This window comes from Camarhynchus parvulus, chromosome 1A (assembly GCF_901933205.1).
Source record: "Camarhynchus parvulus chromosome 1A, STF_HiC, whole genome shotgun sequence".
In the NCBI taxonomy this organism is placed as follows: Eukaryota; Metazoa; Chordata; class Aves; order Passeriformes; family Thraupidae; genus Camarhynchus; species Camarhynchus parvulus.
The window spans coordinates 64,677,087-64,699,805 of NC_044586.1; the positions used below are offsets into that span (position 1 = coordinate 64,677,087).

At 41.3% G+C, this 22,719-nt stretch overlaps 1 protein-coding gene across 7 annotated transcripts in view; it reads right to left on the minus strand.

Annotated features, from left to right (window-relative positions):
* CELF2 (CUGBP Elav-like family member 2) overlaps positions 1-22,719 on the minus strand; it is a 549,003-nt gene that overhangs the window by 6,956 nt on the left and 519,328 nt on the right. For 5 of the 7 annotated variants that reach the window (XM_030959792.1, XM_030959789.1, XM_030959787.1 and 2 more), the window contains 3 exons: positions 14,940-15,071; positions 7,892-8,071; positions 4,391-4,534 (listed from right to left, as the gene is read on the minus strand). In XM_030959792.1, the coding sequence (XP_030815652.1) occupies positions 4,391-4,534; positions 7,892-8,071; positions 14,940-15,071 (456 nt within the window). The remainder of the gene's footprint in view (positions 1-4,390; positions 4,535-7,891; positions 8,072-14,939; positions 15,072-22,719) is intronic. The other 2 variants (XM_030959788.1, XM_030959791.1) reach the window with 1 other exon arrangement.

Below are 22,719 nucleotides of genomic sequence, written 5' to 3' on the forward strand. Positions count from 1 at the left end.
CAAACTGCCTAAACCCACTGGCCCACCTGGGTGGGAGTTAATGTGTGCTATGGAGCTCTCATCTCCTTGGGCTCGGCCTAGGACAGTTGCAATATTAATGTTTTGTAATTTTACAGCTCCTTCCAGTTCAAGATCTCAGGATACCTTAATGTTAGTTAATTCAGTCTCTTGGTCCCCAAAGGGGCACAAAAACATCGGAATTAAGCAGCATCATAAAGACAATGGTAGGGTTTGATGAGAACTCCAAGATCTGCTCCTCGCATGTGAGCACTAACTAGGAGGATAATGCTTGCTTGGGTAATTCAGAATGGCTGGCCTGGCTCAGATTTCTTTTCCCTGGGAGACTGAAAATGTTCTGTTCATAATATATTCAAATCTCCCTGATTCTGGAAGCTCAAAGTTCATTTTCATATCTGGGCCTCCCACTTGTAATTGCAAAGCTCACCTAACTGCTGCTCTGCCTCAGCTTGGGCTAATTATTACTGCACTCAGCCTGCTGCTGTGCATCTGCTGTGAAATGCTCCCTCTTCTTTCCACTTGAATTTGCCTTAAGATATATCCCTTCATTCCCCTAAAACATGGATGCCACACTTTGTCTTCAGTCCTAACACACAGGCTTTTCAGGGCCTCTCTTTCCTCAACCAGCTTCATTCATTTGTGCTTAGTGTCTGTGTACATCTTGGTTTCATAACCTCTTTTTACCTCTACTTTAACCTATCCTTTTATGGCTCTTGCACTGCTGCCCTCTTCCAGCTGCAGAGTCAAAGTGTTATTATGCTTTCCCCACTGCATAAAATCTTCCCCCCTTATCAAAGTATCCTTGTCCAGCTGTTCTCCTTCATAGCTCATCCCTGTGGCTTCACCTTAAATCAGCTTCACCAAACTATTTAAGTTAAGACTCTTGTCTGACAACTCAGGCTAACTTCTGTTCGTTCCACTCAAAACCACCTCTCATTTAAACCTCTGCCAACCTTCTACTGGCCAAAACCAATATGCCATATTGTCCTGTGGTTGATTATTTGTTACCTTCTTATGGGATAATAAATGTTCCTCCATGCCTTCCTTGGTTTTAGTAACTCTTGCCACTTCCTCACTTTCTCCCTGAGATCATTCCCTCCTAAAATTTTTGCCAAATCATGAGGAGCTTCATCACTCTCTTCCTTTCTTCCTTTCCCCTATTTGGTTCTAGGAGATCTTGTCTGTTCACACGACTCCAGTCATTATCTTGGCTCTACATCCTGTGTCTCCCTCCATCAGCTCTAGGATTGCCTCAGGGATAGCAAAGGGAACTGGCATGAGTTGGGGGGCAGCTGTAGCACTGTCCAGGCAGATGCTCCACAGCTGAGGTGTAGCTACTCCTACCTACCTTCACAATTCAGCATTTCCCTCTACAGCTTTCCTCCTTCACTTTATTCTCTTGAGGGCATATTACTGCTATGAACTTACCATCACTCTAGTTCCTTTCCTTCATACCTAGTTTTATCCACCTGGAATGTAAGCAAGTGATCTAAACTAGTTACTTGGCATCTGTGGATGGTGAATGAAGAGAAGGAAGCTCCTGGCATCAGCCCCTATCATTCAGTTCTTATTCAGATTCACAATTTGTCTCTCTATATAGAATGCAATACCTGCATTAGCTTGTTATGCTCTCATCTTCTTCCTTATTGAGAACCTTCATTTATAAATCTTACTGAGGAATCTAGAATTCCTTCCCTTTATTTGTATTTTTCTGATTGCACCCATTCATCATTTTTTGTCTGAATTTTAAACCACAGGTTACATGAAGTTGGAATGATGTTTCTTATTAATTCTCAAAGACCCTGTCATGACAATTCTGATTTTTGTTTTAGATCTTTGAGTTGCTCTATAATCAGGATAAATAATTTTCATCATTCAAGTAACAATTTTGCTATAAGGCTGACTTCATTTCTGCATTGATGTAACTGAGTTCCCTCTCCTCTGCCTTACTTACATATCTCATTTTTCTTATTGTAACATTTATGAAAGGCAAGAGATAAGCTGGAATAGTGAGACCTTTGTCTGCTGAATCACTTAAATCCATGGAGCATGTGAGAACTCATGGAAGAGCACTTCCAGGTGTAAACACACTGTTCTGTCATTCCCATCACCATTTAATCCTTTGAGCATTTGTTTGGGTTGGACAAGAAAAGAAAATATGTCTAAGTCCTTTTTCTGTACAGAAAAGAAATTTTTCATTTTGTGAAGCAGTTTTACATAAAGATTCATCACTGTCTATCACTTACTCAGAATAAACCTTCCAATTTCTGCCAGACAGACTTGGACAGTCTTTACACCTTTTGGATGTTCAACCTGTTCCCATCTGTAATTTGACTTCCTCCTCCTTTGGGCAGGAGATTTCCAACTCCAGAGTAGGAAGCCCTAAGCATGTGCAAATTATTACAATTACAATTACTATTGCTAGGGGCAAATGACCAAACCAAACCAATAAATAAAAAACCCAAACCCAAACTGTACCAAGTGCAATGACCATAAATGATTCAGCAGAGAAATGGGTTCTTCAGCAGCATTATTGTCATAGTTTTTGGGTGGGAGGTCAGAAAAGAAAAAAACCCCAGCTTTTTGAAACAAAGACAGGACCAAAGTAAAAATTAGACAATTCTTGCTAATAAAGCTGAGGAGGTGCATGCAGACTATGCCAGTACATTAAGCTAGCAGAACTAATTCTGGCATTGCCTGTGATTTGCAGCATCACCAAATAGTCACCCACTAATCAAAAAACTCAGCTTCATCTGCCACTTCTACTTTTTGTTTTCAAAGCAGAGCTCCTTCCCTGGTGGCAGAGTATCTGGGAAGGAAGACTGAGAAATGGAAATATCAGTGAAAGCTTCCTAAAACCAAAAAGAGAGAGGATTCCTCCATCCATTGGGTGTTGACACCTGCATCTTCCCTTAAAGAAGATAATTTTGGTGATCACTAAGTTAGGCATTTGTGTCCCACAAACCCAGGCAAATGTGTAAGAAGGTAATCAAAGAGTAAAAGAAAATGCACAAAAAGCAAGTGTGGGAAATGATCTGATGAATTGAGCCACCTGCCCAAACTGATTTACATTCTTTCAGCAGTCACCACAATTGCTGCATTTTGATTAACATAGCTTGATTTGTCTTTTCATCAAGATTCCTGGAGACCTCAACAACGATTTTGTAACCCCCAACATACTAACAGAACTGGCTCCAGATCAATGGGGAGTCCATTTCAATTCCACTTTTCAAACTTGCAAGAGCCTCAGGGACTGCTTTAACCCATTGCAGACACAGGCTGGGCTATGCTGGTCTAGATTTGAATAATTTTTTGTAAAGTCTAAACAGGTGAATGCTTCAAAAATGAACTGAAAGACTGTGGGAAAATGCAGAAAGAATGTCACAATATTTCTGTGAACTGAATCAACTTTCCAAATGTACTGTCCATTTGTCACAGATAGAGGTGCATTCCTCTACTCTGGGAAGGAATTGCCACTTTAAAGAAAATTCCAGTATTTTATATCAACTTTTACAAAACTCATGTTTCAGAGATTCCTTCCTCCTCCTAAATCCTCACTGTGTCTTGTATAAGACCATAATTATTAGACCAATGCTCCAAAAGTTTACCACACACTGACATTCTCTGCTCCACTCCATCAAAGCACTGAACTGGTGCATCTCTGCTATTCCAAAGACATCAGCCCTCCTAATCAACACTAAAACTATTTTTATACCAACACATCATCTCCTCCTCTGCTGTGATCTAATTTTCTGACAGCTCAAAGTATTCTCTGGGAAACTTGACACTCATCTTGTGAGGCTCTCTTCATCCCCGCCCTAAGGTGAGGGAGATGCCACCTTCCATAACACGCTGGAACCCACCCACAACAGCTAGAACTGCATAGCCAGACATCAACTGTCTGCAGAATATTCTGAACTACATGTACACACCATTCAGTCACTAATTGCAAAATCTTGTACTTAATTCAGAAGAAAGAAATTCCTGTAATGTAGAAGCAATGGGTTAAACATAGAGCTTTTTTAAATGGCTCAGCTATACAATAGAGAATAATTAGATATCCATAATAAGGCAATTTAATAGTATACTAAATGACATTCCCCCACATAGGGTGTAATTAGTTTCATGTACTTGACACATTCATGCGAGATGTCAGACTGGAAGATTATTATTGTTTTTTTTTCATATCCAATTTTTAGTTAGAAGTAGTTTGTCTTTGCATCTTCCTGCTCATTTGAGGATTAACAGTCTATTATTTTTGGAATGATTTTCCAGTATGACATTTCTCACACTGCTGTTAATTTTCTTTCCTGGCCCCTTTTCAGTATAGTGCATGCGGCTTTTACTGTTGGATTTATTAAATTTGACATACCAAAGCACTTGCTCAAATTGGTCTGTTTGTCAATGAAGACTTTAGCAGAGATAACATTTCCAAAAGGCATGAACATCTGCAGAATGTCCTGGTCTCCAAACTCCTGGGGGAGGTGGTAAATAAAGAGGTTTGCCCCTTCTGGACCTTTAGGGAAATAAAATAAATAAAAAAAAGAAGTATGAAAACAGCTATTACAAGTGCTACATTTAATCTGTTTTTCCATAATACTTACTGAAGCTGGTGGTCAGAAAGCATTTCACTTTCTAACTCTGAAGGAACAAAAGCAAGTGGATCATCAAAACAACACAGCTGAAATGCAGCTCTTGACAGCATCCCATCTTGAGAAGTGTTTACTTTGAAAAGTGTTTATTTCATAACTCTACTACAGAAGTAGTTAAAGTCATCCTCTTTCTTCAATTTACATAAGTGTCTTTCAGTGTAATTAAGGTTAGGAAAACAGATACAGAATGTACTGGCTCTCAAAAGGCCCCAAGAACTACACAAGGAGTCCTCTGCTGCTTCCAACACCTGCATGGGTTTGTCAGTTTAATTCCAGTTGCAGGAACTTATGGAAATGGAAGCAGGTGAGCTCAGATTTGAGTACCACAGATTTAAACTCAAAGGGCAAGAAAATGGTGCAGATGGAAATAAAAACAGTAAGAAGAAGCACACCTTGTGACTTTCTTAAAAGTCAGTGAAGTCAGTGACAAAAAGACATTCAGAATTAAATTTGTACTGACTAGTTTCAAAATTAGCTTTTTTTTTTTTTAATATAAATCCCCCATACAAAGATCTGTCTCCTGGAAGAAGCTTTGTAAAGCAAGTCTTTTAAAGAAGTTCAGAATTAAGTACTTGGGTTGCAGTAAAGTGGCTTTAGACTTAGTTCAGTTTGCAAACAAAGGTGTAAACTCAAAGGTGCTTTGAATATTTTCCTTACAGACAAGTTTTGAGATATGTATTATTTAAGGTGTAGGTTAAAACATCCATCCTAGTACTGATAGGCAATTTTATTCCTCTAGCTCAATGGCAGCACACTGGAAATGAACAATGGAAGAGTGTGATACGTGATGGAGCCAGATGTGGCCTCCATGCAGGCACCAGCAGTGTAAGTGGTATACAAAAGGAACAAACATTTCTGCTAAAACCACACCTAGAATAGCCTGATTACATATTCCCTAGCTTAATGGAACCTAAATGTGCCTCAGATGTGATGTCCTTGGTTTTCTAGAGAGGAAGAGGAAAGTGCTCATGAGATTTACAGTTAGTTCTGCAACAGAACCACAGAGCCTCCCCTCTCCCACACAGAATCGGGCTGGCTGCTCTCTCTCAGCCTGAAGGAAAAGGTAACAAAGTTTGCCCAAAAGAAGGAGATAAATGAATTAGATTAAAAAAATACTCTAGGGAGGCAGGAAAAATAAAAAAAGAAATAAACTTGTCACTTGGAACTTTTTTATTCTTGTCACAAGTAAACTATCATTCCTGGCAAATAATGTTCTTTAAAATAGTAGGGAAAAAAATTGCTAAATAATATTTAATAGCATATGCATGAAGCAGTTCAGCATTTAATATTTTTATAGCATTTTTCTCTGGTACTTGTTTATCCTCAACCACTCCAGACTCTTCCATCAGAAATCATGGTAAGAGACAAAACCTTGTTAGTATTCAGTACTGGAATTCACTCACTTGAACTTAACTACCTATTAACAGATACAAGACATATAACAAAAATACTGTGTTTTAAAAAGGATGCTGGCGATTCATAAAAATAAAAAATAAATCTAAGTTGATTTGAATGTTTCTAAACAGAGAAAAATTAAAATAGCTAGAAAAAAAAATCAAGCTGTCCTTCACTATGTATCTTGCAATGACACCAAATAAACAATTTTTTTTCTGGTGTCAAATAGTTTTTGTCACTGACCAAAGGGCCTGAGGTGAAGGATAAATGCAGAAAACAAAAAATATGGAAAAAAAGATTAAAAAAATCCCCTTTCATTTTAAATAATTCAAACTTTTAGCACCAAATGAAAGAAAAGACTTGAGAGAAAATGTGCATTTTAACTCCAGTGTCCCTATACAATAACCAGCTGGGGGAATGCCAAATTTGTCCTCCTAGGAAACACATCCCATAGCAGTACAAAATACTATTTCAAAAGAGGATAAAAAAGATTTCTCTTGAGGATATTATACTAGGTTTATTTCCAAAGCTTATCCTTGGCAAGAGCAGTACTGACAATATAGATACAGTCTTAGAAAGCATGCAGTATTTTCCTGTCTTTGTAGAACTAGCTGGAAATTAGGACAGGAGAAAGCAATGAAAACAGAAACGACCCCCCTGAAAATGCCTGGGAAGCATGAAGGGGAATGGAAGAGGGGAAAAGGGTAGCCTCATTTTCCTAAACACCTTGTAATTAGTATTCATTTATTCTTAGCAATAACTTCCTGAGGTTTATTTGCTGTTGGTGTGGGGAGAGGGGCGCAATCATTCACTTAGCTGCTTCCTCACAAGACCCACAATTAAGCAAAGAACCACTCAAAGTGAAAACGGATCTTGTCATTAGCTCAAAACCTCAATCAGATTAACTCCACTATGGCAGAAAATGGAAACCAGAAGACAAAATTGCATCCACAGAGGGATGATTTTTGTTAGCGGTTTTTATACGGTAGGTGGTAAATGCTTTTATATAAGGATGGGTGGCAAAGCATAACTTGATGGCTGAAAAGCGAAGCACATTAGACATCAAAGAAGGTGACAGTGGCAAGCAGGAAGAAACTGGAGGAAGAAGAAATCACAAATTAGATGGCTTGAGGCCTTCCATGAAGCCTCCATGAGGAAACAGCCGCGTGGCACGGCTCGGGCTGGGTCTGCTGGCGTGGGCACTTACTGTTGGAACTCAGTACATCCCTCTGGCTGTCCAGAGTTGCTGGGACCCCTGCCAGGGGGCTCAGAGACCCTGGCACACAGCCCAGAACACCTGTGGGTCTGATTATGACCCGTGGAGCAAATTACCAGCTTTGTATGAAGACCTGAAAGCCACAGAAGTTTAAGTGGTGTAATAATAAAATTATCACTAGGTGAAAAAGTAGATTTTGGGGTTTTTAGAATTGGGGTTTTGGGGACAAGATGGAGGGATTTGGGCATGTCCAGCCTTTCTTCTTCTTCTCTACTTCCATCTTCTGCTGTGATGTTGGCACTTTGGGATTGGTTTAGAGTAGAAACTCACTGTCTAACATAGGTGATAGGTATCAGAAAATAATTGTAAATAAATGTAGTTTGTAGTACAAAGAGATAACACCACCCGGAGGGCAGTCAGAGTGCCTCTATCTGTCCTGCTGAGTGGACCTCGGCTGGACAGGAGAAAAAGTTTTATAGGTAATAATCAATAAACAACTCTGAGACCGAGAACTGAAGAACTCCGACTCATTCTTTGAATGCACGGGCTGAAACAGAGACTTTTCACATGTCTCGGGGCTGCAATAAACTGCAGCCTCCCGAGAACTTACCTTCCTTCTGGCTGCCCGCGGCGCTCTGCTGCTGCAGCAGGCTCTGGCTGTAGAGGGTGGGCAGCGCGGCGGCCGCGTACTGCTGGATTCCTGAGTAGGCCTGGGTGAGCGCGTCCATGGTGCCGGCCGTGCCGTTCGTCAGGCCTGTGGCGCCGAGTCCTCCGTTCAGGGCCGCCATACCTGAGAGCATTTGAGCAACTTTACAAAAAACCCAACAATAGAGAAAAGAAATTGCACTTGTTCATTAGTGCTTTCCGAAAGTCGTTGGTATTATACGACACTGAGGACGACAGCAGTGCATGCAGCTTGGCACGTCACCAAAAATGGGACTGAGGACAAAGAAGCACGACTTTGGCATCAGGGTCACTTCAGCACAAGGGTTGCACAGTCAAATGGACTCGCATGCAGCCTGCTACTGGCAAGTACTACAGCTCCGTGCTCCTGAGAGCCTCTCTGCTTGTCCTCCTTGACACCTGTGCTTCTGCTGTGGGTGTCTGAGGCTGGCAGTGTGGGACCTGTTTGACCTGTGTCCTTGTCTGTGGAAAAAGCAGTCTGTGAGGAAACCTGCTCTCTCTGACCAGGGTCTTCAGAAACAGCCATGACAATACCAGATCAGAAGTGTTTTGCTTAAACAGAGTAAGCAGAGAACCCTAATTGTCGCCCTGATTTTTGAGATTTTCTAAGCCTTCTGATGTTTACATTCTTGTAACGAACTTTCTCACACACTTTCTGTAAATAACTTATTGTTTTGCATTCTTTTATGGAGGAGGAGAAATCTGATGGTCTGTTGATTCATCCAGTGTCATTGGAGAGATGGCACTTTCATCCTCCAATCCACTGTCACTTTTGGAAATCTATAAATGTTGGAGTCAGAAAATAAACTTCCCTTTTTTGCCTTGAGAACAGCACTGTGTGCGCGTCGTGTTATTTCGTGTCCTATAGTGATACCTAATTAACTGCATTTAAAACAGACCTTTTTCACCTAAATGCTTCTATTATAACCCTCTGCACAATTACAGGCTTTGTCTCTTGGGCTTGTGGTAGAAAGATGGACTGTGATGCTTTTTGCTTCCACCTTCTTCCTCTAGTTACTCCAGCCACTCCACAAGAGATGAGCAGCAGCACACCCAGAGTGACTAAAAATACTTCACCCAGACTAGGCACCTTTCATGAAGAAACAAAAGCATTTATTTCTAGCAATGTTTTTCTTCACAAGGGAAGCCAAGTCACTTTTTTTTAACTTACAGCAATTCTCCATCCTGATAAGTAACAGAGTAATTTAACTGGGATGGCTGCTAAAGAGGAAATTTCAGATGGGATTGCTAGCTGTGCAGAAAATGACATCCCTCATCCGTGCAAACAGTGTGGGCTGCATAAGGAGTTGTACTACTCTGATTTGATGGTGGACAAACTCCTGAGCTACAGCTTCCCTCCTCTGCTTCTATTGCTCAGCATGACTCCAAAATGAGTTATGTTGAAGTTAACAGTGCTAGCATGTCTTTCAGAAATTCCAGAAAAAGTGAATTTGCTGTTGGAAGTTGAAAGCATGGCAGGGTTCAGAGCTCTGCTCATCTTCCACACACCCAGCCAATGTCAGCCTGAGCAGTGAGAGCACATCAGGACTGAGAGTCAGAGCATGTTTTCTGCACAATTAGCCATCCCAGCTCCCCAGTTTCTAGGTAAACAGCTCACAAACAACTTAAAGGGCTTAAAAGGACCATAGATGTACAGAAGATCAGTCCCTAGAAAAATGGAGGGGGCGGGACCTAGAAACACCAGCAATAATTTCTTAGACAATGTCTAATGTTTTCATTGGTAAAATGGTGGGTGAAGATGTGACTGGTGGTGTCATATTAAGATCCCAAAGAGAGGAACAATAAAGAGAAGAAAAGGGCTTAATTTCAGAGCAATAATAAGGGTTGGTATGTAAATTGGGCAAAAGTGGGGAAATTAAGCAGAGGACACTTTATAGTAAATTAATAATTAAATCTATTAGACTGGGAAACAGTCTTCAAGGAAAATGGCAGAAACCTTATCACATGTGTAATTTAGATACAGGAAGAATACTGCAGGGAATTATCCAGCATTGACAGAGGAGGATAAAGATGCTGACCCCAGTATCCTTCTGCTTCTTATGTAGATTTGAAAAGCATATTCCTATGAGTCTCCAATAATCAGGACAATTGCTCAAGTGGCACCTTTTTGGCTCCACCAGACTCTGTGCCAATTAAGAGAATTGTACTGCATAAATTATACCTTTTGATCTTACTATAATTTGTGTGACTAAACACTTGACAGAGATGTGATATTCTTAGCCTTTCCTTAATAAAATGTCTCACTTTGAAGACTTCTCTTTCCCCTCCACCCCACTTCAGAGCATCACTGCACCCTGATGGGAGGTACTGGCTGCCACTGCTTTGAACAAAAACCCCTGTCAGAGCTCAACAGACCTGGGTATTTATTGTATAATGGTTCCAGTTATAAAACTGCATTGGGTTTGGGTGGTGTGGGGAGGATAAAGGGATGGTTTCTCTCAGAAGCTGCTGGAAGCCTCCTCTATGTCCTGCAGAGCCAATTCCAGATGGCTCCAAGATGGACCTGCCACTGGCCAAGGCCCATCAGTGACACCTCTGAGGTAACTTGGTAAAGGAGGAGAAAAAACCCTGTGCAATGGTAACTGCAGATGAGAAGAGAGGAGTGAGAATGTGTGAGAGAAACTGCTCTTCAAGGTTGACGGAGAAGGAGGGGCAGGAGCTGAGATTCCCCTGCAGCCCCTGGTGCAGCCCAGGGTGAGGCAGCTGCACCCTGCAGCACATGGGGCTCCATGGGGGAGCAGAGATCCACCTGCAGCTCAAGGAGGAGCCCAAACCAGAGCAGGTGGATGCCCAAAGAGGGCTGTGACCCCACAGGAAGGCAGTGCTCCTGGCAGGACCTGTGGAGAGAGGATTGCACTGGAGTAGGTTTGCTCTCAACACTTGTGACCCTGTGGGGGACCCAGTCTGGAACAGCTTGTTCCTGAAGGGAAATGCCATGGAACAGACCCACACTGGAGCAATTTGTGGAGTGCTGCAGCCTCTGGAAAGGGACCCACATTGAAGGAGCAGATGAGCAATGTGAGGAGTCCAACCCTGAGGAGGAAGGAGCTGCAGGAACAATCTGTGATGAACTGACTGCAACCCCCACTCCCTGTCCTCCTGCACCACTGGGGACAGTAGGTGGAGAATTCAGGAATAAAGTTAAACCTGGGAGGAAGGTAGGAGTGGGGTGAAGGTGTTTTTAAGATTTGGCTTCATTTCTCATTATTCTATTCTGAATTGATTGGTAATAAATTAAACTAATTTCCCCATGTCAGGAGTGTTCTGCCTGTGATGGTAGCTGGTAAGTGATCTCTCCCTGCTCTTATCTCAACTCACAAACCTTTTGATATATTTTCCCTCCCCTATCCAGTTTAGGAGTGGGAGTGATAGAGTGGCATTCAAAATATAATAATAATAATAATAATAATAATAATAATAATAATAATAATAATAATAATAATAATAATAATAATAAACACTATATTATATATTAAATATTACTACTATTAGTAATTTGATCCTGAGGTTGACTGTTGCCTGCTCTGCTGTTCTGTACTTAGGTTTGTGTCACTGCTTGCATAGACTGGTTAAACTAAAGGCTCCTGATAAAGCAGCTTGTATCTCTCTTTTTATTAGAGCGTTGAAATAACTTGATAACAGAGGTAGCATTAGGATACCACATTATCTTTGGTGAGTCATTGGCCTATTAGATAAACATGCTCTGTGTTGCAGTGGGCAGCATCCTCCCCCTCCTTTCCCCTGGAATCAATAGCACTTCCCACCCAGCGGCTCCAGATCAGCCATCAGCCAGACAACCCAGCCCACAGCTCCTGGGAAGGGCACAGCTACTGTGCCACAGCCCACGTGTGGCATACACCTCCCTCCTGAGCAAAGCACAGCTGCAGAAAGCACCCAACACTTTCTGTTCTTACACTTTTATGAAATCTGCAAGGCCCAGCTGCTGTTACGCATCTCTGCCATCTCTTTATTATCTCTACCAATGCACCTCAGTCACACACTGAACTCTGGTCCCTTCCTCCCTTCTGTGAAATAACCTTTTGGAGCCTCTCATCTATGGCCTTCTACTTTTCTGAGTTTCTCTACATAATACAAAAGCAACAAAGCTTGGCAAGTCCAAAGGTCTCTCAAAGTGCTTTTCAAGCACCTTCAAATCTGTCATGAATAGTTTTATCTTTGTTTTACAGATGTAAATAAGGGGGCAAAAAGGCTAAGTGACTGCCCTGGGGTGCCACACACATACTGTGCCATGGCTGTCCCAGTATTCTAAAAGTATGGTCTTCTTTCTTAATTGCAAATAATCACTTCCTCCCTCTTTAGTAATTTTTCCTCATAATTCATAATTCTTTTTGGTACTTAGAATTCTTAAATTTACATGCTCAAAGCAGGCAGTCTAGTGTTTTGCCATTTAAAGCTTTAGGTGCTTCAAGAATAACTGAGGAAGGACTAAATCCCCACACTTAGGTAGAACTGCTGCCAAAACCTTGGAGACACCTAAACTTACCATACTGCACTTTATTTAAGGCCTCCAGACATCTGGTTAAAATGCTTCTCTCTGCAATGACTGCACTATCAATTTCCATAGCACAGCTTCTTTTCACAGACCCAGACAGGACTGAGAAAACAGATAAAAGTCTTCTAGTGAGCTCAGTGTGGAAGACATTCTCCATGTGATTCTCATGGGCAGGGCAGGACTTGGCTTAGGCAGAAGAACATCTCTTCACGCCTCTCTATAAATCAATGCCCAAGCCCAGTGCCACCTTCTGATTAATTTTTGGGTTAAGCTCTGCTTGATTTGTGCTTTGGATTTTCTAATTCCCCAGCTAGAAGTATGTCACTCAATTCCCAGTTTGCTGCACAGTTACTTAAGGAATGTCCATGGCCAGTGAGTATTTTTTATGGGCTTGCTTGAGCCATGTCAGTGTGGAGCATCAGACTTACTGAACATGAGGTTTCCCAAAGGCAATCAATCTCCCAGGTGGGTTTGAGTGTAAATGACTGAGTCAAACATGGTGATCAGGAAAAGCCCCAAATTGTCATTAAAATAGCCAGGGGAGGTTACTGTAATTTGAGCAATGCTTCACTATCATAATGAGTACCAGAAAGTGATAATCAAATTCTCTTTTGAAGGAAAAGTGCCCTAATGCTGAGCTGTGTCATGAGGAAGCAGTTTCCCCTTTTTAGCTCTCTCTCAAGTATGTGTATACATAGACAGACATACCCACATACATTTGGTAAGCACCATACACATATCCATAAAAACATCCATGAAGAAGATTTGGGACTGCAGTCACTGTCAGTACAAGTCCATGGAAGCAATGGTGACTTACAACAAGCTGAAATTTGGTACCAGGTTGTGAATACATCATTAATACTTCAAATGACACATGCAGATAAGTTTCCACACACATCACCTCAAAATACTTGCTGAGAAAATGTAAACTCTTTGCTTGCAGCCTAGCAAGGAGTGCTAAAAGGAGTGCAACAGAAGGGTTCCCACACATTGAGCTCACAGGATTCACTCCTGCTTGGCTTTGATGAAGGGGTACATTATGTTGGAGTGCTCCAGTGTGCCTGGGTTCTTAGTACTTGCTGAGGGGAAGGAGTGGGATGTCATATTTTGCTCTTGATATTGTGATTTTTTTATACACCAAATGAAGCACAATGACTGGTAATCAGAAAGGACATTGAATGGTTTCTTACTCATGACAGGGTAGCTCTCTTACTACAAGAGCTGAGGAGAGGAGAGGAGGTAAGTCAACTTTCTGTGCATGCCATTTCCAGTGGCTTGCTTTGACAGTAATGGAATAAGAAGAAAAGAAACTAACATCTGCCATTTTGGGACCTAATACTAAATTTTCTTAAGTTGTCCTTGAGTTGTATTTACAAAGAGGTTGTTGTGTGTGAAATGCACATGTCCTTGCCAGAAGCAAGTCCTGTTTTACACGAGACCCCATGCAACCATTCAACATTGCTACATGGACATCCATCAGCCCCCTTCCTTCCCAGCTCCCAACAATGCCAACCAGAGATCACAGAACAAAAAGATTGGGTGAGCAGCCAAGTAACAGTGACAGAAAGGACATCATGCAGAGCATCAGAGTGAGCAAGAGATACTGAGGAGGACATCCATTCCTGAGGGTACATTATGACGGGTCATGGACTGGCAATGACCAAATAGATTCCTTGCATTGCAAAAGGAAATGCAAGGAGCAACAGCAGCTAAAGAAAAAAAAGAGGGAGGGGGAAAAATGCAGCTGGGCAAATCTCTTCTGTTACAGGCAAAGGTGAAGTCATCATAGCAGAAACAATAATAAAAAAAAATCCTCCTTCTTCAAGAAAATCTTGATCAGGGCTAAGAACAAAGAAGAATGTTCTAACAACTACTGGCATCTTCTTAGCTGGAGATGCCAGGGTTTGTTAAGATGTCATGGGATAGGTGTGTGTGCTCTGGCATTTCAGGTGCTCTCCCATCCTTGCCAATTAAAAGCCAAAGACTTGCCCTCATTTCCCTCATTTTTAAAGCATGTTGCTCCCAAGTCAATTAGATAATTCTTAGATGTTTTAAAGGACTGCCTCTGTGGAATTACATTTCTCAGTGAGGTTTTGTACATTGGGTGATACACCTGTTGTCAGACTCCCTCAATGAAAAAGGAGCCTCCCCTACAACCTTGACAACCCAAATCCCCAGTGACAATTCTTTTACCTTCCACACTTAGTGCAAGAAGAGGAGTCTTTATGCAGGGACACAAGGAAATTCACTTTGCAGAACAAACTGTGTGAAACTAAAAGACTCCAGAGAACTGCATATGTAGTAGTAGTAGTATGGAACTGAATCAACTTGACCCCCTCATTTGGTGTAGAGATTAAAAATCATATTATCACTTTGCAATTGATAGTTTTTGTGGCATGATTATTGGGGAAGGCTGTCCACCACAGCAATAAATACTCACTGTTTACGGTACCTGCTAGTGCATTAATATTATTCAGTCCAACAGTGGCTCCAGCCAGTCCTTGGAGAGTACCCAGAGAAGTCAAAGAATTCATGGCCGCACCAGCTGTGGAATTAGCAGTTGATGCAGCCACTGAAAGGAAAAAAAAGCAAAGTAAAATTAAGGCAATTAACTTTGCTTATTTTATTTGATCACAGAGCAGCTTACAATCACACACAGGAGCACAACAGGGCTACTTGCAAGGAGAAGGAAAAAAGAAAATGAGATCAACAAGACCAATCTTGTTCAACACATTAACAGTGTGATTGTTCACGGAAAATGTTGATGAGCCTAGAACTGCAAATACTAGATCACAAAATTCAGTGCTATTATTTGCAAATATAATACCAAACCAGTATGTCTGGGATCAGACACTTTCTCAAAAGTTTGTCCATCAATCTAGCAACCCAGGTTGATCAGCTAACCAGGCTTTTGAGATTTTGCCACACACCTCAAAGTCCATCATTACACAAACAAGAATTTCTCAGTAATTTTGCCATACAACAGATTACTATTCTGGGCCCCAAATGTTCTAAGAGTAAGTTAAATTATTCTAAGTGAAGACACTATGCTCTAGGACACTGTATAAACTTCATTTAAAGTCCTGAAGATTAGAATAAGAAGAATGACCAGGTAAATACAAAATGTATTTTACTGCAGGCATTTATCCTGGCCTTTGTACATAGATAGTCATGTATATGCACCCCTATGATATTCTATATTATGATATTCTATGTATCCCAAAAAGCTCTGCCAGAGGGGAAAAGGTGGAAAAAAATGTCCTTGATGCTACAACGTCAAGGATATGATGAAGGTGGTGAGATGAATCCATCTAAATTATGTGTTTAGGGAGAGAAAGAGACTCACTTGTCATAGAAAGTAGTAAAAAGTCATCATTTGGGATAGGTTGGGTGAACTAGAAATACCTGTCTGTCTCACAGAAGTGCCTTGAATAACCAGTGCAGATTAAACACTTAACTCACAGCTAGGTAAAGGTATACCAGATGAATCACACTCATAAAAGCTGCAGAAGCAATTAAGTTTTTAGTGCATCTCCTGAGCCCTACTTTCATGTATCAGTCATAAAGAATTCTTTTTTTTTCTTTCTTTTTTTTTTTTCCTGTTATAACATCGCATTATCTTAGGAAAAGCAAATGTTTAAAGTAAGAGTTTAGTTGATGATGTACTGGAGGCACATCATGTCTACAACCAGGCTTTTTTTGCTCCTATTCACTACCTAGCTATGAAATAGTTAAGACCACTTTTATGTGATGCTTTTTTGGGCTGTCAAACACATCAGATTACTCAGTGAACCCTCAAGAAAGTGAAGTCTCTAGAGCTGCCAGGATCCAGTAAGGAAAGTAGGAAGTAACTTTTTCACTCTGTGGGTAAACCTTGAAGCTCTAACCTACAAATAACCTGTATTTGCAACATTAAGACCCACCAAAGACAAGTTTTCACACTCTTGGGGCCTCAAAGTAGAAAGAACATTCTTGCTGCTGGTGAAGAGAGATTTCCAGACTCTGTTATGCAGTCCTTGTCTCTTAGCATCTGCAATGTTAACTCGAATAATTTTGTATGTTGCAAAGCAGCTTTGATTATTCAATCTGTCCCCACAAAGCAATAAGACTCCAATAATGTCTTTGATTAAAAAAAGTAATTAAAAAAAAACAAGTAAAAAACCCCCACTTTTTTCAGATAATGTGGGCACCAACAGAGAATAAAGGAAAAAACCAAAGTGAATTCCCTGTGACCAACACTGGTCTGTGTTTGTGTCAATGCTCATTAGCAAAAGATTTAAATGAAGTATATAAAACTCCAATCTGAAGGATCTGATTAGTTTTGACTGGACTAAATTCCATCCATTTTCTGCTTTAGAGGATTATTACCATTTTCTCTTGAGTAAACACATATAGTTAAGAAATGAGTGAAATGGGTACTGGGAAACTGCCTGTAAATTACATTAAAGCTGGGAGCAAATAGCTCCTGTGAACAAGAGCCATATGCTTATGGATTGTCAACACATCTGTTGGAAAAGGCAAAAAAAATTCTGCTTAAAACCTTCCCTCTTGTGCAGCCCACAGTGAAATACTGGGGTTTTATTCCTGGCTGCTCAAACACGTGCTCCAGGGATGGTCAGTTTTGGAGCCAACATCTCTTTTCTTTTTTTTTTTTTTTTGGTGTCAAGTTTTTCTATTCCATCAGGCAAATAAAGAGCAGGTGCCTCAGTGCTTCTCCCACTTGAAGCTGCAATGCAGATTATTTAGTTTGCCTGAATAAAGACTTGGCACATACTCACTGTACAATACTGGGTGAAGCCTAAAGCACCTCAGGAATTAGTGTCATGTTGTTGTGGTGTTTCTTCTGTCTGCCTCACAGATGCAATGGGACAATGCATATTAACCCTCTTTGGCTTAATATTTCTTTGAGAAGAAAGAAACTGAACACATTGTGTGGTTTCCACCATCTTATTGAACAGGGGGTGAATAGAAATGAAGGGAACTCCTTTTTTTAGGGTGCTTGGAGAGATCAAGCAACCTCTGCAAGAGGATTCCTGAGAGACCCCACACTAACTGATTGAGACCTACATGTATGAAATAAAGGTGAAGACAGTGGTGAGTAAAATATTACCATTAAGGGGCTATAAAAGGTACAAAATATTAACAGAGGTGAAAATTTCTAACAAAATGCTGTATAAAACCAACAGATGAAGCAATGGCATGCCTTGTCCCCCAGAAATCTAAAGGAAGATGAAACAAAAGTTAAAAGGTCCTACAAGACAAGTGTGAAGGCTTATACCAGCTGAAAGTTTTTGCTTTGTGTGCTCCCAGATGAAATCCATCTAGAGACAAGGACTATGCCTCTCCTGTCCTTTGCCATTTTCTAGTTTCTTTCAACTAAAAAATTGTAACATATATTAAACTGAAGGGAAAGAAGAAAAATCACATGCCTTGTGGTAACAGCAAATGACTGCACTACTTTGGGGGAACCTGTATAACTCTCTTGTGTCAGCAAAACTCTCGGGCTCCACAAATGCTCAGAGTAATGGCAAAGGAAGAATAATTCACTGTCAGAATACTTTCTATATTTATATCTTTTAGTCGTCCAGAAGACAAAAATAGATTGGCTACCTACATAATTTATAAATTGGGTTTTACCAGGCTCCTCTGAAACCAAATAAATGAAAAAAAAAAAAAAAAAAAAGAAAAAAAATCACAACTCCCTCCAGCCTCCACACTAGAACATTCACAGAATCACAGAATATGCTGAGTTGGAAGGGACCCACAAGGATTATCAAGTTCAGATCCTGGCCCTGCACAGGACACCCCGAGAGTCACACCCTGTGCCTGAGAGCATTGTGCAAACACTTCTTGAACTCTGTCAGGCTGGTGCTGTGCCCTGGGGAGCCTCTTCCAGTGCCCAGCCACCCTCTGGGTGAAAAACCTTTTCCTGATATCCAACCTAAACCTCCCCTGACTCAGCTTCAGGCCGTTCCCTCGGGTCCTGTCACTGGGCACCACAGAGAAGAGTTCAGTGCCTGCCCCCTCTCTTATCGTGTTCCTCCATTTAACTGAGGAAATTTTTGCTATCAGCTTCAAGCTTCAAGCCAATAAACTTGGCCTTTGGTTAATATATTCATTGACAGAGTTCTCTTTGACACAGAGAACAAGTTTTTACTTGGAGTGGTTGCTCTACACAATACAGACATTTGTGTTTAGTAATGCTGCACTCATGGAGATCTTTAAGGCTGGAAGGAGCTGGCATTTTCAAATGTTTGCAAAGCATTCACTTCAGCCTATAAATGGTTATGACACCTTTTAGGTCAGTAATATTTTTTTTCAACTGCAATGAGCCATTTCTCTTTTAAATTTTAATTTAAATAACACTTCAACACAATTCCTAAAAACTATGCCAACCTAGAAAAACAACAGGAATTAGCACAGAAACTTCTGGCCATTCTTTTGGCTAGCTTATGTCAATAGAGTCATAATGATTTACATCATCTGGATTTGCCTCAGCTGGAAAACTAGATTCAGGATAACAGCATCTAGGAAAGGCAATGATGTGTAAATATTTCTTTGGCTTTGCTACACACACTGCGGATGGAATTAATTTCCCCACCTTTGGCAGCCTTGTTGTTGTTTAAGCTAGTCCAGTCAAAACTAGACTGTTTCTGAGATTTAATGACCTCCAATTCAGACACCCTACCTTTAGATTTCTATTTCAGGTTGGGCTGAATTGCCCTCAAGACCATGTGGATGAGCTCAACTACCAGATGCTACTGATGCCTTTCCCATTTTCCCCTCAATTGCTATGGTTTTTGTTGCAAGACCTTCAGCTCCTTCACAGTTGCTGCCTGTCTCTTAGAAAGCTGTATCTTGGAGGCACAGGCACATTTTTTGTCAGGCCTGTTTCCTTCCTACACCTCAGACCAAGGAGTGCCCTTGGTAGAGCTTCTTGCTGTCCTGAAACCACAGACCTATGCTTGTCTGTAGTACAGCCTTGGGCAAATCCCTCTCATGGCTCAGGCCAGCTTATAGAGTGAATCAGAGAATGGTTTAAGTTGGAAGGCATTTTTAACAATCAGCAATGAGTGATCTCCAACTGGAACAGGTTGCTCAAAGGCCCATCCAACCTGACTGTGACTGTTTCCAGGGATGGGGCATCCACCACCTCTCTGGGCAACCAGTGCCAGTGTCTCACCACGCTCATAATAAAAAATTTTCTTCCTTGTATCTATTCTAAATCTGCCTTCTTTTAGTTTAAAAGCATTGCCCCTTGTCCTATTTCTACAGACTCTGCTAAAAGGTTTGTCCTGATCTTTCTTGCAGGCTCACTTTAAGCACTGAAAGGCTGCAATAAAGTCTCCCTGGAGCTTTCTCCAGGCTGAACAACCCCAGCTCCCTCAGCCTTTTCTCATAGGAGAGGTGCTCCATCTCTCTGATCATCTTCAGGAATCCTTTTCCCACAGTGGAGGTCAGGGTGCAGGAAGGCTGCTGAAGACAAAAAATTAAACAACCCACCTCTGACTGTGGCACTGAAGGAAAGGACCTATTCCAATCACACATGTGCCACTATGTCTTAGCAGAGAAATGGTTTGCAATGTGTAGTCAGGCTCATTCTTTCCCTAATTTTTTTTTTTGTAAATGTCTAAGTGAAAAAAAAAATCCAGTGACTTCTCAGCAAAGTCCTATACCACAAAAAACCCTGGATCTCTTGGAAACTCCCTGCTATTTGTGCTAACTTGGTACTATTTATGGGCAGTGTAAACTGTGCACTTCTCCATTCCTCTCCACCTTGTCCTGTTCCCTTCCTCCTTTTCCAACATGAGCATCCTGTCTGGAAATGACACACAAACTACAAGTCTTGGAGCAAGATACTAAGCACATGAGGCATTATAAACATTTTAAGAGATGTTTCTTATTGGAAACATGGTTTTGGTTTTAGGGCAGGACTAGTGGAGAGAATGGGCAAAGAAAAGCAAGAGCAGCTTCAGCTCTTTCTGGGCATGGAGAGTTGCTCTACACCCTGCCAACCCCGTCCATGTGAAGAGCAGCTATAATGTTTCTGGAGCAGAACCAGATTTCTGGTGCTGCAGGGCTTCAGGGCAGCTCCAAGACTGGCTTAACTATGCCGGGACTTTCCACACAGAGATCCACCATGGTAAGTAACTGTGTCAGCCCTGCTGACAGCTTTCCTTTAGGCAGCCCTTGGCTACACTCCACAATTGTCTGTCACTGCAAATGCACGGCACAACAGGAAGCTCAGAGTTTAGTCTGATTTCAGCCACTTATCACCACTCACTTATAAAGCACAACTTTGTTCTTACTGTTTTACTTGATGGAGAGTTTAAATAGCTCAGTGTTCAAAGTACTTCTTTTGCTCCAGTTAAGATGATGTAGTAGTGCACCAGGGATCAATATTGCCCACAAATTTTAGGTTCAGCATCTCTGTGGCTAAGCATGAGAAGTTGCAGAGAAAATGTTCTCTTTTGGGAGACACTCCTGGCAGGTCTGTATTGGCAGTTGTCTAAGTTCAGAATCCTCCTTCTTGTACTGAATTTGGGTGTATTTCTGGTTTTCTGCTGCCTTCCTAAGCTCACTGACTCCAAGGTCCAGATAAAATGGATCTGACACTGGTGCTGACTAAATGGCTGACATGTAGAGGAGTTCAGATGGGCAGAACTGGCCAACATGAACCTTATGAAATTTAACAAGGATAGATGCAAAGTCCTGCACCTGGGGAAGAATAATCCCCTTCAATAACACATCAGGGGATGGATGGGGCTGGGGAGAAGCTTTGCTGACAAGGACCTGTGGGGGTCTTGGTGAGAGGTGACCATGAACCAGCAGCATGCACTGGCAGCAAAGAAACCAAACAGCACCCTGGACTGTGGAAGAGGAGCCAGGAAATCCAGGTTTCCTCTTTACTCAGTGCTTGTTGGATCACATCTGAATATTACATGCAGATTTGGGCTCCTCATTGCAAGGACAACATTGATCAGGTGGAGGGAGCTCAGTGGAAGGTCAGCAAGTTGGTCAGGGGCTCCAGCACTCATCCTGTAACCAGCTGGGCTTGTTCAGGCTGGAGAAGACACAGCTCCAGGTGAACCTAAAGCAGCCCCCAGTGCCTGAAAGGAGGCCATCCACTAGACAGAGCAACAGCACATGCAGGGAAGATGAGAAGTACATTGAAACAAGGGAGGTTCCATTCAGATATAATTAAAAACATTTGTACAAGCACTGGAACAGATTACCCAGATTGCTCCATCCATGTCCTTGGAGGTTTTTAAGACTTATTTGGATCAACCTGATCTCAGAGGAGCAGGGAGTTGGGTCACAGACCCAACTGATCTTCCAACCTCAATTATTCAATGGGAATTAGAGCAGCATAGGAGAAAAGTAGAGAAAGTCAGCTCACACTAAGGCAGAATGGAAGAAGGCTGAAGAATGAACATGTGTTGAAAACTGAACAGTAGAACCAGTTTCTGTTCTTGGGTCTGTTTAGAGAAGCAGAGGTTGACATTGAATATACGACTTAACTCTCATCTGTGGTTTTGGTTCTAGGCTGCCACAACTACACCATGTGGGTGAGGTTTCTAGGGCCCAACAAACATCTAAAAAAAGAAGTTCTGACCTTGGATCTTTCCTTGAGGTTTTGGATTCCTCTTAGATTCAGCAATGTGCAACAGCAAATAAAATCACAGTAGAAGAATGTAAGGAAAAGATATAAAGAAATCAAACAAAGAGAGTAAAGGCCATTAAAAAAAAGAAAATGCAAAATAGTATTTCTAACAGCTCCTCAGAATTATAAGGACAAAAGAAAAAGAAATATTAAAACCAAAGTAGGAATCTCTAATTTTAGCCAGGTGAATTTAAAATCTCTGTTTACTACACAAAATCTCTTGGGTAAACAAAATATGCCTTTGTCCCTTGCTTAGTCCAAGAGGGATAATAAAGCTAAGAGACAGCACTGGATTTAAGGATAATCAGATTAAGGCTGCGTTCTCTGTTTTCTTTCTAATCTTTAGTTGCAATAACCAATGATGTTTGGAACTGTGTCTTGAAAACTGTATCTAAACATGAGGAACACCTGCTGGCCTCACTGAAAGACTAAAGATATTGGACAAAGTTTTGTTGTGTTGGACGAAGTCTGTGCAAAGCTTCTGCCTTTGGTTTATATTATCTCAGTTTTGTGGTGGCACTCTCTTAAACAGAGAATAGCACCCAGCTGTAGGAGG